At 38.0% G+C, this 17,511-nt stretch overlaps 1 protein-coding gene across 1 annotated transcript in view; it reads right to left on the bottom strand.

Moving 5' to 3' along the window:
- The window catches only part of LOC134665597 (uncharacterized), a 51,583-nt gene extending 37,967 nt beyond the window's left edge, over positions 1-13,616 (bottom strand). Inside the window, exons 1-2 of the mRNA XM_063522562.1 lie at positions 13,485-13,616; positions 6,853-7,035 (exon numbers count right to left, since the gene is read on the bottom strand). Of these exons, the coding sequence (XP_063378632.1) occupies positions 6,853-7,035; positions 13,485-13,580 (279 nt within the window). The 5' untranslated portion in view covers positions 13,581-13,616. The remainder of the gene's footprint in view (positions 1-6,852; positions 7,036-13,484) is intronic.
- Between the last annotated feature and the right edge of the window lie 3,895 nt (positions 13,617-17,511).

The following is a 17,511-nucleotide window of genomic DNA, read 5'->3' as shown; positions in this document are numbered from 1 at the left end:
TGGGTCGCGGTAGGCCCCTGTTCTCCACAGCGCTCGCACATTATAATCCAGTTTCGTAAACAAACTGTCAAACGATCAGTCGATCGCGCGCTAACGCGGCATGTTTACGCTTCGGCAGACGGTGTGTGAATCAGCCGGTATGTTTGTGGATCGCCTAACCGCCAACGTACTACCGCTACATCATTACCGTAACTTACCGAATGGGGCGTGTTCAGATTTGTAAAATATGATACTAATTTGATTTCAATCTTATGGTATGTTGGTTCACATACCTATATAGGAAAGCGAAGATCGATACCTGCCGGCCTAGCCAAGGTTACAATCGCTATCGCTTCGACAACGAAAAGCATTATGTCTCTCTATCACTCTTCCATATTAATGTGACAGTGACAGTTGCGTTTCGATCGCTATATACGGAGCGTAAGCGATTGGCATCTTGGCTACGCGGCCTGTTCTATTAGTTCGTCTCATTGTCTGGCAATATCATCCGAAAACGTAATAGGTAACTGTTGATAACGAGAAATCGCGCTATACTTCGGGTTATAAAATTAGCAGCAATCAGGGATCGAAACCGGTTTTTCGCAAAAACTTAGAAATAATCATATCTTCTTCTTCAACCAAGCGTTTTCCCGGCCTAGCTCTAGGGTCCGCTTTCCTGCTCAGTCTTCTCCACTTTGCCCGGTCTTCGGCATCCTCAGGTGTGAGATTGTTCTCTTGCATGTTCGCTGTCACGACGGCCAGCCAAAGCTTCTTAGGCCTACTGCGCCTGCAGCTGCTGCTGCAGCTTATCCGCTTAGAAATAACCATTTATTTCGAATAATTTTATACTTCAAATATAGGATTCAGTTGTGATTTTAGGTATCGCCTTCGAATTATTAGATTACCCCATTAGAAATGAAATACTTAATTAACAAAGAACAAATAATACCGTTTTCGTTTCCATACAAAAAATACCGCTAACCGATCCGAACTACGTACAAACTTATGTATTTAGAGCAGTCTAACAGCAGAATTTTCCACCTTGACAGACTGCTTTCTTAGGGGGGACAAACTCACTAAACTCAACAAACTCAAACTCGTGGCTAGGATATGAACATTCGTGAGCTCAAACTTTTCTGGTATCTATGTCATATCTGGGCACTGACAAATATCTAACATAATTAGATGCCTCTGCAATGCACACAGACGGTCAGTGCGTCCAATCCGTATAGCTATTATTGTACGTATATAAAAACTACAGCAGTTCTAAGAGGCGACCACTCGCCAGCGCTCGTCAAGTCATGGGAATACCATACCAGCTAGCTACACCTACTTTGATGTTGCGTTGGTTTAATTAACAATTTGATTGGGCTAAACAATGCCGCGCGTTTACAATATTACGATAGAATTTACATAGTTTGATTACGGATGCTGGGTAGCGTATGTTATAATCGGAAACAACGGGAATCCGATCAAATTACCGTTGGGCAAATACAATTTGCTTTTATGACGAGTAAGACGCTTACAATTACTTATATGTATTATCGAAAGAATAGTTATTATGGATATTATTCTATAACATATCCCGAATAGTTACTAAAATAAAACACGAAATTATTACAATGAAAACAAATATTAGTTTTCTGACAAAAAAAAAAACACTTTTTTTTAAATCCAAACACACTAAGTTGCGTTGTTTTATCACAGAGTTCCTAATATAGTCACCCAAGTTACATACTCGTATACATATATGTATATAGATAGGTATGTGAAGTTTCAAGTCAATCGAATAATGGGGAGTGGGTCTAATTTAGCTTGCAAGATACTCGTATGACCCTAACGAACATACATACTTACAATATACCTACAAACATTCCAAATTAAATAAAAGCTTGCTAAAAGTGGAAACCCATAATAATGTTCCAAAGTTTTTAGTGATAGTATTATACAACTGAAGAATTTTAACGACTTCACTTCTTGGTAGTACTTAAGTAAATTAAATAAAAGTTTATTTATTTCAATGTTAAGTGATTTAAGTACTTTGAGATTACTTGTTTTATTTATATCGTGTAGGTATAAGGTTTATCTTAGACTAGACATATAGACAGACACCGGGACAGGTGAAATAAATAAATGCTACTAAAATCTACGTAAACTCTTGATCTAAAGTTCGATCTTACACTGAAAAATATTGACGAATGGCAGAATTGCTTAGAACATTTTGTTATTTACATTTTATTATATAGAAAACGTGTCAGGGTACGTAAAGAAGTTGAAAAACGATTTTTTTAACGAAATATAGTTATTACCTCGCTGCATAATATTTACCTAAATACAAAGAAAAGAGCACGCGGATGACGATGATGATTACAATGTACGAATTGCAAATATGATAGTCAATAAATTAATATTTATAAATATTTCCCACGCAATCCATTGGGTATCATCTGTGATATCAAATATCATTGTATTTTACTGAAACTGAATACGTAGGTCACTCGATAAGTTTTGAGATACAGAAAAACTATTCAAGATATTAGCACTATTTATATTAAATTTTTTCAAAATACTCTCTATCATTCTATATTCAAAGTTCCATTCATCTAAACCAACTTTGAAAACATTTTTGCCAGTCTTGATCTAATAGGGCAGAAATCGCAACTTCTTCAGTTTGATAGAGCAAACGCGGGATCTAACGACAACAGAGCTTCCTCACTCCAAGATATTGATGTAGGATTATATTAACGTCCCCCGAATTGACCACTAGGATCTTCTCTATGTCCTTGTATGTTATTCGTGGATCTTCTCGCACCAACATTTGAGTAGTCCACACGTTTTCTGCAGTTACTGCTGTTTGCGGGCGACCACTTCGGTGGTCATCTCCGAGGCTGGTTTTACCCCTTTTAAATTCGTTGAACCATCTAAAAACTGTTGCCCGTGAAGCAGCAGAATCTCCTAACGCTGACTGCAATCGATGCAAACACAATTGTTCAGATAAACCAAATTTAAAATCATAAAATATCATAGCACGCAAATGTTCGCGGTTAAGCTCCATCGTTTCAAAGAAAAAACGCGGGAACCGTTTTGGAAAAATGACTGTAACATGTTAATTTTTTAAGTTGGAGCGAATCGGCAACTTGTGTTCTATTTTTAAATAAATTTGCTTTTTAAAAACATATAATTCAGGTGCGTTCCATTTTCGAATTTCGAGCATCTCAAAACTTATCGACTGACCTACGTACCCGTATGATATAGATATGCAATCCATTCTTCGCGTATCAGTAGGGGGATCACATGACAAAAGCTACGACCCTAGGTACGGTCTGCAACCGTTATTATTCTCATTCATTGTTTCTCAGAAAAGCCTAAGGTTCACTATGACTACCTTTTGAATGATAATATATTAATGAAAGTGCCTTATGAATTTTCCTTATACGACACCGTAATTTGAGGAAATATCATCATCATTGGCCTTTACGTCTATTGCAGACGATTTATGGTGTAACATACATTACACCGCCTGGGACGGAATTAAGGAAACGCAGGGATGCCCAGCACCTGCATTACCCTCTCGGCTTCACTGTCTTATGCCACAGGAAAGGCGAGCCAATACGTGTGGAGACAGGTCAGCTGCAGGACTCTGCCGCATATTTCAGGTTGGACCCTACTCGCGCCTTACGGAAACTCCATTCCGGGTTTTATTTTGGAGTATCCTTCTCCTAGATGGATTGCAAAACAATGATAAGAGGACCATCTCCCCTGTGACGAAATAGCTTCTTACTTCGTTTGTGGACTTAGTCGCCTCGTACGACACCCTATCCTATGTGAAGGTTGGCGCTATTCTAAAGCCGGCCACCACACGGCATAGGAGGAAATATAGGTAACATCTAAATGTCATATAGTTACCTACTGTACCGAAAATATTAACTTTTCTTTAATTACATTAATTGATTGAATTTGTGAAAAGCAGAGATGTTTACATTGATTACTAGTATTTTTTTTTATTAAAACAAAAATGGGTAAGTAATTTAAAATCAACGAGCAATATTCAACCGTACTTACGGTACGACATTTCGAAACACACCCGGTCCGAAATCGATCGGATTATGATCGACACAATAAATTGTATTGATCCTATCTTTCTTTTAATATAAAATAGTTATTTACGATACAAGCGCGGAAAAGGGGAAATTTGAAACGAGTGGCGATAAATTAAAACACGACCGAAGGGAGTGTTTTAAATCGACGCGAGTTGCGAATTACCTAATCGCACGTGTATCGTACAACGTTTTACAGTAGGTACGTACATATGGCCCTTTAAACTTTTGACATATGCACGAAAAGTGCTATTTTACGCACTAGTGCGGGAAAATAGGACCATATATACTGTAAATATAGTTACATTTATTTTCATTCGATTTTAATATTTATCATACTATATCTACTTACTACTTTATGATATGATTAATATGTATTTGTAAGACATCTCTAAAATTAATAGTCTATAAAACAATTTCTTCAAATACTCGTAAGTATATACTAAGTTAAACGAATACCTACATGATTATATTCAAATTACCTTATCTTGTTTTCTGGAAACCCACGAAGGAAAATGAGGACAGGGGGCCGATTTTTGAATTTCGATCACTCGATTTCGTCACTCGAAAATCGGTGGAAAACGCCGAATTGCTAATTTTTGAAATACGAGCGATCAAAATTTGGGATCTAGTGTTATTGACCACTCGATTTCAATTCTATTAGTAGAATTTAAACGCCTAGTAGTGGAGATATCATTTAACGAAATGCACGAAATCGAGTGGTCGAATTTCAAAAATCGGCCCCCAGGTGCGAAACCGGCCTACACGATACATGAATCTAGTATTTTAACTGGATCTGGCATGAGAGGTGGGGGAAATGACCGAACGGGCTAGTCTTATGTATCTTTCAGTAGGAGTAGCAGCGAAAGCGCTATTATTGGTTGTCCTTGTCACAGTCTCACATTTTTTTTATTTCCCACCGTAAATTTAGTATGTATTATGGTGGGAACGAATAAATTCGATCAATCATAGTGTCGCATTGCCTACGTTTTGCCCCTCACGGAGGCACGCGTATACCACTTCTATAGGATCCTACCTTCTATGACAATACCTTATATGATTACGAGTAGGTACGTCCGTCGGTTGTATCAGAAACTGTTTACCTCGAAAAATATGTAATATGATTTCTTTTTAGGGTTCCGTACCCAAAGGGTAAAACGGGACCCTATTACTAAGACTTCGCTGTCCGTCCGTCCGTCCGTCCGTCTGTCACCAGGCTGTATCTCACGAACCGTGATAGCTAGACAGTTGAAATTTTCACAGATGATGTATTTCTGTTGCCGCTATAACAACAAATACTAAAAACAGAATAAAATAAAGATTTAAATGGGGCTCCCATACAACAAACGTGATTTTTGACCAAAGTTAAGCAACGTCGGGAGTGGTCAGTACTTGGATGGGTGACCGTTGTTTTTTAGGGTTCCGTACCCAAAGGGTAAAACGGGACCCTATTACTAAGACTTCGCTGTCCGTCCGTCCGTCCGTCCGTCCGTCTGTCACCAGGCTGTATCTCACGAACCGTGATAGCTAGAAAGTTGAAATTTTCACAGATGATGTATTTCTGTTGCCGCTATAACAACAAATACTAAAAACAGAATAAAATAAAGATTTAAATGGGGCTCCCATACAACAAACGTGATTTTTGACCAAAGTTAAGCAACGTCGGGAGTGGTCAGTACTTGGATGGGTGACCGTTTTTTTTTTTTTTGCTTTTTTTTGTTTTTTTTTTGCATTATGGTACGGAACCCTTCGTGCGCGAGTCCGACTCGCACTTGCCCGGTTTTTTTGCTTTTTTTTTTGTTTTTTTTGCATTATGGTACGGAACCCTTCGTGCGCGAGTCCGACTCGCACTTGCCCGGTTTTTTGTCTTTGGCAATGTTTTACATGTCCTACAACGATCGAATTTTGAGGTTAATTTAATATTTTTACTAATAAATTCGTAAATATATGGTAAAGATCAGAAACTGCAAGAAATAACTATTAAATTGAAGCTGCTTAAGATTCAAAATGTTGAAAGTCAAACAGCAACAATCTTTTGTGATCCAGGGGACAAAGGGCGGGCTTATAACTTAAAATATGGTTTTGTATTGATTTGACATTAGGTAGTCTTTGTGCAGGTCGTTTGTGTCAATATACATATAAGTAAGAGCCCACGATATTAAGCCAGTTCAGATTTGTAATGTTCCTCCGCATATAATATATATAAGTATTATTCAGGTTTATGCCAATTATTTAACACTATCATTTCTACAATTTTAATAAGTTTCAAAATTAAAGTTTGATTATCATTATAAAAAGCAATAACATGGTCGATATATTTCACAACATAAAGTTAAGCTTCACTGTAACACGAATGGTAACGGTAGAGACTTTTTTCAGTCACAGTGAAAAAGAAATGGGGAAAAAACACCATCCTTTAGGAAGCAGCGCGGTGCATCAGTGGAATGCTTTTAGCATCCGGCCGCTCGCAAAAGATAATGGCTTCACAGATTAGAACTTTACGTTACTAATCATACCCACTGAGCTACTGAAAAAGCAACTTACTCTATGCCTTTCCCTTTTAGCCGAATACAACGCCCATCCCACCTTTTAATTTAAACGTCCGCTTAAATTCAACACTCAATCCTGCAAATGCGAGCATTCCTTACCCTGACAATAATGTTTTATTTAATCGGAGCTTACTTACTTACTCCGTTGGCTCAGCGATCCAAAATGAGACTTGGCCTTAATCGGAGCTGCTTAAGACTTAAAAAACTATAGAAAAAATGCAACTTACCCTATGCTTCTCCCTGTTAGCAGAATACAGCACCCAGCCCACGTAAATGAACATAATGAGGGCGGGCACGACTAGACTGGCAACTACTGGGATCTTCCGTACCCATGCGTGGTATATCGCCAGGAGTAGTAAGCATATGCCCACTAGGATCGCGATGTACCGTCCAGTACGCTGCCGCTCTTCCTGCAAAAAATGAATACCGATTATTGCTTCACCAGTGTGTTTTAGTAAAACCCTTAAGCGCAACTTGCACCATCCCACTAACCCGAAGTTAACCCCTTAAACCGTTAACCCAGTTTCAAATTGTACTGGTGACCATGGTAACTCCAGGTTTGACCGGTTAACCCCGGGTTAGTGGGGTGGGTTAGGAGTGTACCTTGCGAGTGGGCCTAAGAGTCAAGAAGTTAGCAGCCGCCACAAAGTTACGCTCACATTTTAATACGATAATGCAACTTGTTTAAAACTTTGCATGAACATTTAAGTTTATTATATTCATAACTCTCCCAAGACTTATTTAGTTAGAATTTACCTATTAATAAAACCTATAGTGCTCTTGTCGATAATACAGCCAGGAAAAATAGAATTTAATCTCGAAGATGCTTATAGAATTTCCGCTCATTTCAACAGTTGAGTGCACATACTAACAAGGATACGCTGTACTCGTATCGTACACGGATTGAACATTCTCATCGCGACAGCAATTCGACAATGGCATCACAAAAGCGCGACACTGCAACAGTAACGCTGCTGCAGTCGACATCTCAATGCAACCTTAAAACTGGAATGATATTCTTCAATTACGAAACCATAACACAATCACTATGATTGTCACCAACATGTTGCAACATCTTTCGTGGACTCATAAACCACCACTTACCAGCCACACTTATTATTTTAGCCAAGCCCAATCAACTTCTACTTAACTCTATTATTTGTATGAATTTCATTAGTTACTCTATTAGTGTCCCCCGGGCTGGGAGGACCTCGGCAGTCAATCAGCGGCGCGATTGAATCACGACTCCAAATACGGGGGAATATTCAGTCGTGGCCAGTTCGCTTGTTTTGCCTAATAGTTACCGATGAGTGGCGCATGGGGATTGACCGTAATTTGGTAGGGACCGTCTAAACTAACATTGCAACGATTTGAACAGAATAAAGTGAGTAGTGTTATTATAAACGTCATCATCATCATATCAGACAGAGGACGTCCACTGCGGGACATAGGCCTCCCCCAAAGAGTGCCACAATGACCGGTCTTGCGCCACCCGCATCCAGCATAAACGTCATATTTTCATATAAATTTTACATAATGATGAGATTGTCACACTGTCGCAAACCGCATAATCTCGCGTAGTCCGCCCGTAGCCGATTCGATTTTTGTATTAAATATTTTTACAAAACTGACACATTCTGATTTGAAAAACGTTTCATACAAAAAGTGATGCCCTAAGTCTTTGAGTGAATACTACTTTCATCCAAAGTAGGTAAGTACCTAGTAATCGTTAATTCGTTAACCATCTTTCATTTTTTTTACGCTTTCGATTGAAAAAAAATTCGTAATTTGCTTATAAATGCAATAATAAGTATTATACCGATCGATTACTTTTGTAGATCGATTACGTTTGTATACCGATGGATTACTTAGTAAAAGTGATTAGGTACTTATTTAGAAAATTAACTAAGTGAATATGATTGTATTATGTCCCCTTTTTAAGCCCGATGAGAGAGTTGTATTTTACAATTAAGTAGGTATGTAACTTCTGAAAAGTAGCCGAAAACATCCATCTTGCTTAAATCTCTTAGTGAGTGAATTTTCAATAATCCTTCCTAAGTGCTCGGGAAATGAACTCCTCTTTCAGCTATTATGGCAAAAAGTTAAAGATAATTAAGAGATATTTGATAATTCTGCCGTATTCGAACTTCAAGATATTCACAAGAGACGTACTAGATCCATTCTAGATACGTTATAGTTTAGATATCAACTAGTTCTCTTTTGCAGCGCAATTCGGGCAACCAATATCACTTTTAAGTTAGATAGAGTAAGATATCTATTAGATGTGAATTGGATCTCTAAGTCATAGCCTGTGGAAATCGTTCAAGAGTAGGTATCTCCAGAATCAAATTTGACAGGTTAGAGGTTAGATCTTAAACATATCGTTATCGTATCTCTTCGAGCAACACCGGCTTCCGACATGTCGGAAGGGAGGGGCCCAAGCGATATCTCGCCGTACAAATCTTTCTGCCATTTTTCGCGGGGGGAAAGGTGCACACAGTCGCATTTCTCACACACTTACATACAAAATCCAATCTGTAATGACGACACAAATACATAGAAAATGACACACGTCAAAGACAAATCTTGCAAACCTCGATCTCTTTTTGTGTACGGACGAGTGACTAGTGTCACAACACGCACACTAACACATTTTCGTTGAAGTATGTCATTGTATTCTGAGAGATGAGAAGTCGGATTTGTCGCTCGACCGATCCGCAATTTGTACTGAGCGAGCAAAATCGATAAATCCAACAATTACTTGAGACTAAAATATAATAATTGTATTTAAATGTAATTTAACGTATGATATGTAAAAAATTTGATGTCCCCGACCTCTTTTTATAACAAAAAACCGAGCAAACAGGCATTTTTGTGCAGCAGTGTTCACGCGCGCGTCTGGACTCGGTCTAGTGAAAAATCCAAGTGCAACTAGTTTTATTACCCGCGCTAGATTAAATTGACGCGCTAATCTTGTACCTCGGCAGAGGGGAAATAGTACGAATGCCGATCTTGGTGGTGTCTAAAAGATATCTAATAGATGTCTATTTCAAAAACCGAATCGGGCCCATTGAATCTCGACAGTACTCAACAAAATAATAATACTTATAATTTTATTTTTTACGGCTCCTTGGGCACTGGCGTCAACAAAATCTTTTAATATTTAAGCATTTACTTACTAATATCAATTTTTATTGACGAATAATGGACGTCACCATACATCGTTTAGTTAAGTTTGCGCTGGTAGTTATAAACATAGCTAGAGAATGTTATATGAGGCATACTCATGTCTACGCATTTCAATACGAGCGTGACCATTCATAAATCAGCAATTCCGACAGTCATTAAATGCACAGAATATGTACCCAGGTACTTACCTATATTGCTAACTAGCATTGAACTCATTTGCTCTGTCTAATGGTTTATCGACTTCGAGGCCGATTTTTGAATTGCGATCACTCGATTTCGTCACTCGAAAATCGGTGGAAAACGGCGGAATGCTAATTTTTGAAATAAAGCGATCAAAATTTGGAATCTAGTGGTATTGACCACTCGATTTCAATTCTATTAGCAGAATTTAAACGCCTAGTAGTGGAGATATCATTTAAGAAAATACACGAAATCGAGTGGTGGAATTTCAAAAATCGGCTCCCAGTTGCAGAGAAAACTCGAGCCAAGATCTATATTTTTTAAATAGATCTTTTTACGCGCTAATTTTAGAAATACTTATTTTTAATACTTCCATGCATTTCGTATAACAATACAGAGCAAAGTTCAAAGAAATAACAACATAAAAGAACTACTTAAAAAGTAAAGGAATGGTAAACATACGCTACAAACAATTTCATAGCTATTTAAATAAAACCGGGCAAGTGCGAGTCGGACTCGCGCACGAAGGGTTCCGTACCATAATGCAAAAAAAAAACAAAAAAAAACGGTCACCCATCCAAGTACTGACCTCTCCCGACGTTGCTTAACTTTGGTCAAAAATCACGTTTGTTGTATGGGAGCCCCATTTAAATCTTTATTTTATTCTGTTTTTAGTATTTGTTGTTATAGCGGCAACAGAAATACATCATCTGTGAAAATTTCAACTGTCTAGCTATCACGGTTCGTGAGATACAGTACAGCCTGGTAACAGACGGACGGACGGACGGACGGACGGACAGCGAAGTCTTAGTAATAGGGTCCCGTTTTACCCTTTGGGTACGGAACCCTAAAAACGCAGGTATGTCATTTATGTAGTGTGATGGTGAAAACAAAATTCCTTGTCATATTTCCATTCATCTAACATTATTTAAAACCGTGAGCCCAAGAAATGTGACAAAAGACCAAGAAAACAATTCCTAATAAATAGCCCTCAAAGAAAATTGTATGTATTTATTCGTGTACGCAAGCTTTTCATAATCGTTGGAGACCCTATTTACTTACATTTACTTATATTGAAATAAGACGATGTAGGTGCCCTAAATACACGGTGTAACATGAGGAAACCGAATAATTTTAACAGCATATTCCTGATCATATTTAAAGACCAAAAATGTCCTATAAACTTTTTTGAAATTCGCCTAGTTTCAGAGTTAATACCAATTAAAATATAAACATGTTTTTGTTGTTACATAGTGCAAAACTCTTTTTTGATAGCGTTGTTGCTACTATGGGACGTATTCTAAATATCCTTATTGATAGATGTCAAAAAGTGACAAGTAACACTTTGCAAAAAGTAGGTTTTACGAAAAAATTAAAAAATCAATTTTAAGTGACAAGTTTACCAATAACGTTTATTTTTTATGTACAAATACATTCCAAAAATTTAAAAAACAAAACAAAATAAAAAAAATTTTTTTGGCGATATTGACCTACCATATTACATTTTTTCCTTCTTTTGACCTCAGAAATGCGTGGCTGAAATTATTCGGTTTCCTCATGTTACACCGTGTATAGGTTTTCCTATTGGTTCGAGACACAAGTGATTTTTTTTTTCAGTTGCTGCGATTTCATATAGGAAGGCAAACATTTTATATTATCGTTTAAATAAGTAAAGGGATTATTTATTAGGGTGTTCATAAACTCGTTACGAGTTATTTTACTCATAACATAACTGTCTAGATATGAGTAAGTAGGTAGTTAATAGTTGCTCGGGGTTACCGAGAAAGTCATTTAAAACAAAAGTCATAATTTAAACGATAAGGTTTTGGGATTATCCTTTTTGCTTAACTATGCATGTTCACGATATAGTATATATCTATGCACCGGTTAATAAGTCTATTGTTGTTACATAGTGCAAAACTCGTGCGGAGACTCAAATTCTCAAACAACCGTCAAGAGGAGGTGAGGCTGACCCAACGGTGCTGAATCTAGATGGGAGACCTCTAGATGAAGTATCACACTTTAAATATCTTGGAAGCACTATCCGGCGTGATAACACCCTAGCCTCGGAGATACCTTCACGTATCGCCAACGCCGCTGCTAATTTCGGACGACTCACAGATCGCGTCTGGAGGTCCCATGATCTCAAGCTCGAGACAAAAATTAGCGTCTACAGGGCGCTAATCATTCCTGTCCTTTTATATGGAGCAGAGACATGGTGCCTCTACAAAACAGACATAAAGAAACTAGACACTTACCACCTGAGGTGTTTGCGGTCTATACTCAGGATTAAGTGGCAGGACCATGTTCCCAACTCCGAGGTCCTGCGTCGTTCCGGAATGTATGGCATGGAGGCCATACTAATGCAGCGGCAGCTCAGATGGTGTGGGCACGTCCTTCGAATGGATGATCACCGCTTGCCTAAAGCTGTCCTCTACTCTGAGTTGGCAGTGGGTAAGCGGAAGCACGGTGGTCAGCACCTGCGCTACAAGGACGTGCTCAAACGGCATCTGAGCGCTTGCGCCATCGACCCTGAGCATTGGGAGGAGCTTGCTGGAAGAAGGTCATCTTGGCGTTCTACCATCCATAACGGTGTCAAAATGTTTGAGGATAACCGTCTCAAAAGCTTAGACACCAAACGCTAATTACGGAAAGAGAGACCTAAGCCCTCCTACGTGTACACGCTCAACGAAGCTGGCCAACTGTATTGTCACACGTGCAATAGAGTGTTTAAGACCAAGTTCGGCCTGGCCAGTCACATAAGGGCTCACGCTAGATAGCGTCCATGATGTTTATCTGGGGTCGCCGTCATCGAAAACGATGAGGAGGACTATATATATATATATATATAATAAGTCTAGCTTTCATATAAAAGTCAAGTGCTCTTTTTTGTCATTTTCAAAAAGAGAGGTTAAATAATTAGCAAGGGTATACCGACGTACTATCTGCTCACAAAGGTTTGTACCGCACATTGGGTAATTACTAGAGATGCACCGGATATTCGGTTACTATCCGGTATCCGGCCATGATTCTAATATCCGGCCGGATACCGAATAGTATAACATTGCTTGATTTCGGAGTAAACTAATTGGATTTAAGAAACAGTCTTTTTCATAATCGTACTTGTTTATTATTTTAAAACAATTTAAACATTCCACTGACTTGCACGCGCACTCTTTTCGAACCTTAAGAATTGTGTCCGCGCGAATGTTCACTAGGAAACAGGTCAAACCTACAGAATGCGCACCTGAAAAACCGAAAAGTAGGTATAGTTCCGCTGGTAAATTTCTCACCTCATAATTCGACATATGACATGATCGTGTGTAAATTGACTTGGTAAAGTAATATATGTTACATAGTTAACTGGGTACCTATATATGTATACGTTAGAAAGGTTTATATTACAATCAATTAACATTATTTTTCATTATTAGACACAATTTTAACTTATGCTAGTATACAAATTAAAATTATTTTGCACTTTACCCACCTTAATAGTTGCTGGATTTTTTTTAACCTTCACCCTCGGTGCCGGTCGAACGTCATTGTTCAATTTTAAGTTCATCTTGCTGTCTTTATAATTCATATTATTAACATTATCAATTTTGTATTAGCAGACTCATTTATAATATAGGTATTGTTTTAAAAATCTTCATAGCACTAGGTATAAAAAATATTTTAACGGTAAATACTCAACGATATCTCTAATACGCGATTTTTTCCGCACGTTTTTCAAGCAATCCATGCGTGTGCGCGTTTTTCGCTACAGGCGCTAACTGCAGAAGGCAGACACTGCATAATCCCGCGCTCGGTCGGACTCGCGATAAAATCGCGTAATGGCGCAGTCAATCTCTCAGAACTAAAGACGAGCACAATACATAATTAATCACGATGAAGTAAATATCGGCACTGGGCTGAAATTTGCCAGAGTACGGTTTTACGGCTGACAGAAACCAAACCGGTCGAGCGTTCTTTCAAGTTCCTGCTCGGAATAGTTTCAATACTTTCAATGTGTTGTCGTACCCGAGTTTAAGGCATTACGAGTCTAGATTTCGCTTTCAACTTCTATAGCGTATTGGGATCAATCTTTTGGAATACATTTTATAGTTTTCCGCTTTTTTATTTGTTATTCGTTATGTACGTTCATGTTTTAAACGTTGTAGTTTTATTTCTCATACGCTGAGAAGGAAAGCAGTTTATGAAAAATGTACAACGATAACAACATTACAAGTATGAATCCATATAAATTGTAAAGCACTATTCTCTATTTCAGCCTCTGTTAGTTTTACATAGAAAGGAGAACATATTCAGAAAATACTCCAACTTCGGAAATAACCCCATTCAGAATCATGAATTACTTATTACAAATATAGAGACCACCAAATTTGTAAAATACCACAAGTTGTACAATATCCAAGGGTACAGTCGTACCATTGCGTTTCACCATGCTCTAATGAAATTCCCGAGCCGTCATTAAAGTCAATGACTTGAAAGAGAAACACGCCCGTTAAACAGCAAAGCTCTTTAGAAAGTTTTCCATTTATTATCTATTGTCGCTTTGAGTTCGCCTGTTTCAGAGAACCCTGTTTCACTTACTGATAAATATTATAAATGCGAAATAATTCTGTGTTACCACTTCACTCTTAACCCTTAAATGCATGTTTTTTTTCTTTTTGCCTGAAATTAATATTATGTATCATATAATTGTTTGCTGATTCTAGGAAAAATAGTAAAAAAAATATAACTTTCATTTTCACTACGAAATCAGTGTTAGAAGTTGAATTGGCTAAATCATATTTATGTAATTTTCAGTAATAGATATATGAAATATTTTACTACGATTAGAAAGGTACACTATTTGTGATATACCTATGATAAAGTTTTTAAATATAAAATAATTACAAACCCCGAAAACACCATTCAAAATCACATACTTACTAAAAATAATCAACTTCTGGATTTTTCCAAGCTTTCCGACTTTTCGTCTTAAAACGAATGTAATTTTTATTAATTAAAAATATTGCGTAAATTTAACCCTTAAATCATTACCCTACTACTTGACTCTTGGTATAAAGGTGCGTTCAAGAACGTAAGCCTTTTTTTTTAATCTGTGAGCTGTCGAATGGTTTGTAGACATTTGGCAACCCTATGCATTTAAGGGTTAAACTGTACTTAGAAAACATTTGCAATGAAGATACTTAGATTGAATCCTAGACAAATCGATACAATAAATACTTTAAAGCATTCTGTTGGCACCGAGGCAGTAGGTAACTGAAAATGTAACATGCAATCGGCATAAACGTAAACATGAAAAAATACTTTCAACTGGGGGCCTATTTCACCACGCTGACAATTGGCACGTGACATTTACTGAAATGTCACTGTCAGGTGACAATTGTCACTGTTGTGAAACAGGAGCCAGTTAATCATAGCCCAGGAGGCAGATGCGAGAGATGTACGTTTGTATAGGAGTGTAATTATCAAGTTCTACACTAACAAAAACACATACTTAGGTACCTACTAGGTATGCATACTAGGTATTTAAACTGTTTTAGTAAATGAATCCGCTTAGTAATTCTTATCTTTCAGACAGTGTCAGTGAAGCGTTTATGCGCTAAAACACCTTGGCACGCTTCCCACTTTTTCTTCACACTAAGCTTTAAGTATTCTCAACAAGAAATGGATGCTAAATTGCTTTCTCACTCCAATAAGCATCAGATGGCAAGCATACGATACTCTGGAGTGCCGGTACGCTCTCGTTGTATTATATTTTTTTGCTTTTATCAATGTCCCGATAAAGAGGTTTATTTATTGCTACTACGCCCTAGGGAGGCTTTATTGGGACAATTTTTCCTAGTTCAGGAAAGCTTTTTATACATGTAAGGGTTCTAGGTCCTACCTTTTTCAAATAGCGTAATATTATTTATTGAATAACGGCACGTAGTAGGTGGGCTAAGTTATATATTGTCTGTGATTTTTTTGTTTAGGTGCCTTGCTTCAGAAATTGAAGATAATTGCGATTGATTGAATATATAGGTACCTTGTCGTTATACAGGGTGCTTCCTGTAACAAACAAACTTCTCAAACTTATCAACATTTGTTCAGCAACTTTTAAAAATTATGAATCCTTTAGACTTCCTCTTTTTCATACAAAATAAATATTGCCTTCAATGTACGCTGACATCAGTGTGTTTGACGTTACTAGTCACGCTTTTAACATAACAAAATTTGCAATACATTGCGTCTTAGAATAAACTTTAAAGTGTAATAAAAATTAAACCATGAGTTATTCTCAAAAGTTGCTGAACAAATATTGGTCAGTTTGAGGAGTACAGCCTACAGTTTAATTTATTGCTCCTGTTACAGAAAACACACTGTATATTTTCTATGGATTCTAGTTTCTGAGTTTTTTTGTCACTGCCAGATCGACTTGCCTTCAGAATCGGTTAGAAAATGTAACTACATAAGTTAGCAAAATAAAATAAGAACATTAGATAAATAAAGGTTATTGGGAACATTTGAGAATAGATTTGTAGAAGCTAAAGTTTTAATTTCCGAATGCGGGCCATATATCAGCGGGCATGTAGGTCCCGCCTGCCGAATGTACGCAATGGCGTGGCACAGTGCCCGGGATAAGAGTGGGTCACTGGCCTCCGTACTCGACACATTCGGCTCGATTTGGGAAATGAATTAGAGATTAATTAGATACGATATAGTAAAGATATGTGACGTTCCACGCCAAAAGGTACCTTATGGCGGCTGGCGCCGCGATTCGGGGAATGAATTAGAGATCCACTAGATGTGAAATAGTAAGGATATGTGTCGTTCCATGGCAAAAGGTACCTTATGTCGGCTGGCGCTTACGTCGCATAGCACAGCAATAATATTGGAGCGACGTTGATAAAGTGAAAGCGCCAACCGCCATAAGGTACCTTTTTCCGTGGGACGTCACATATCTTAACTATATCGTATCTAGTTAATCTCTAATTCATTTAACGAATCGCGCCGATTACTCGTAGGTATCCGTGGGGAGACACTCCTGACTTCGGTCGAACTCGGCTCCGTACCACTAAAGAGACACCGCAATCCACTACCAATACAGCTCATACTGAAACATAGAGCAAACGGCCGCCCGTATCCTAGCGAGGACCGATTGACTCAAATCAATTACTCAAATCCCAAAAAAAAAAGCTTTCTGCTCCGTTCGGCTCAGGGCTATAACCGCGAAAATCGAAGTTCGCAAATTGCGGTCATTTTTCTCTGTCAGTTTGATTAGGTACGCCTCCATTGGAGGAAAAGAGAAAGATCCCCGCAATTTGCGAATTTCGGTTTTCGCGGTAGCCGCTCAGCATTGCTCCGAGCAATTATTAGGGTTGGCAACCACTTGACTTCCTTTTGCGTGCACGACCACAGATAAGATAATCAATTAATCACTTGAATTTTGACAACCCTAAATTGCCGAAAGGGATAGTGCCATTAGAAAGGGATATCATGATTCGACCCTGAACCGCTGTCAA

Source organism: Cydia fagiglandana, chromosome 6 (assembly GCF_963556715.1).
Source record: "Cydia fagiglandana chromosome 6, ilCydFagi1.1, whole genome shotgun sequence".
Taxonomy (NCBI): Eukaryota; Metazoa; Arthropoda; class Insecta; order Lepidoptera; family Tortricidae; genus Cydia; species Cydia fagiglandana.
The sequence above is the reverse complement of the archived record's forward strand: the minus strand, read 5'-3'. Positions and strand labels throughout refer to the sequence as shown.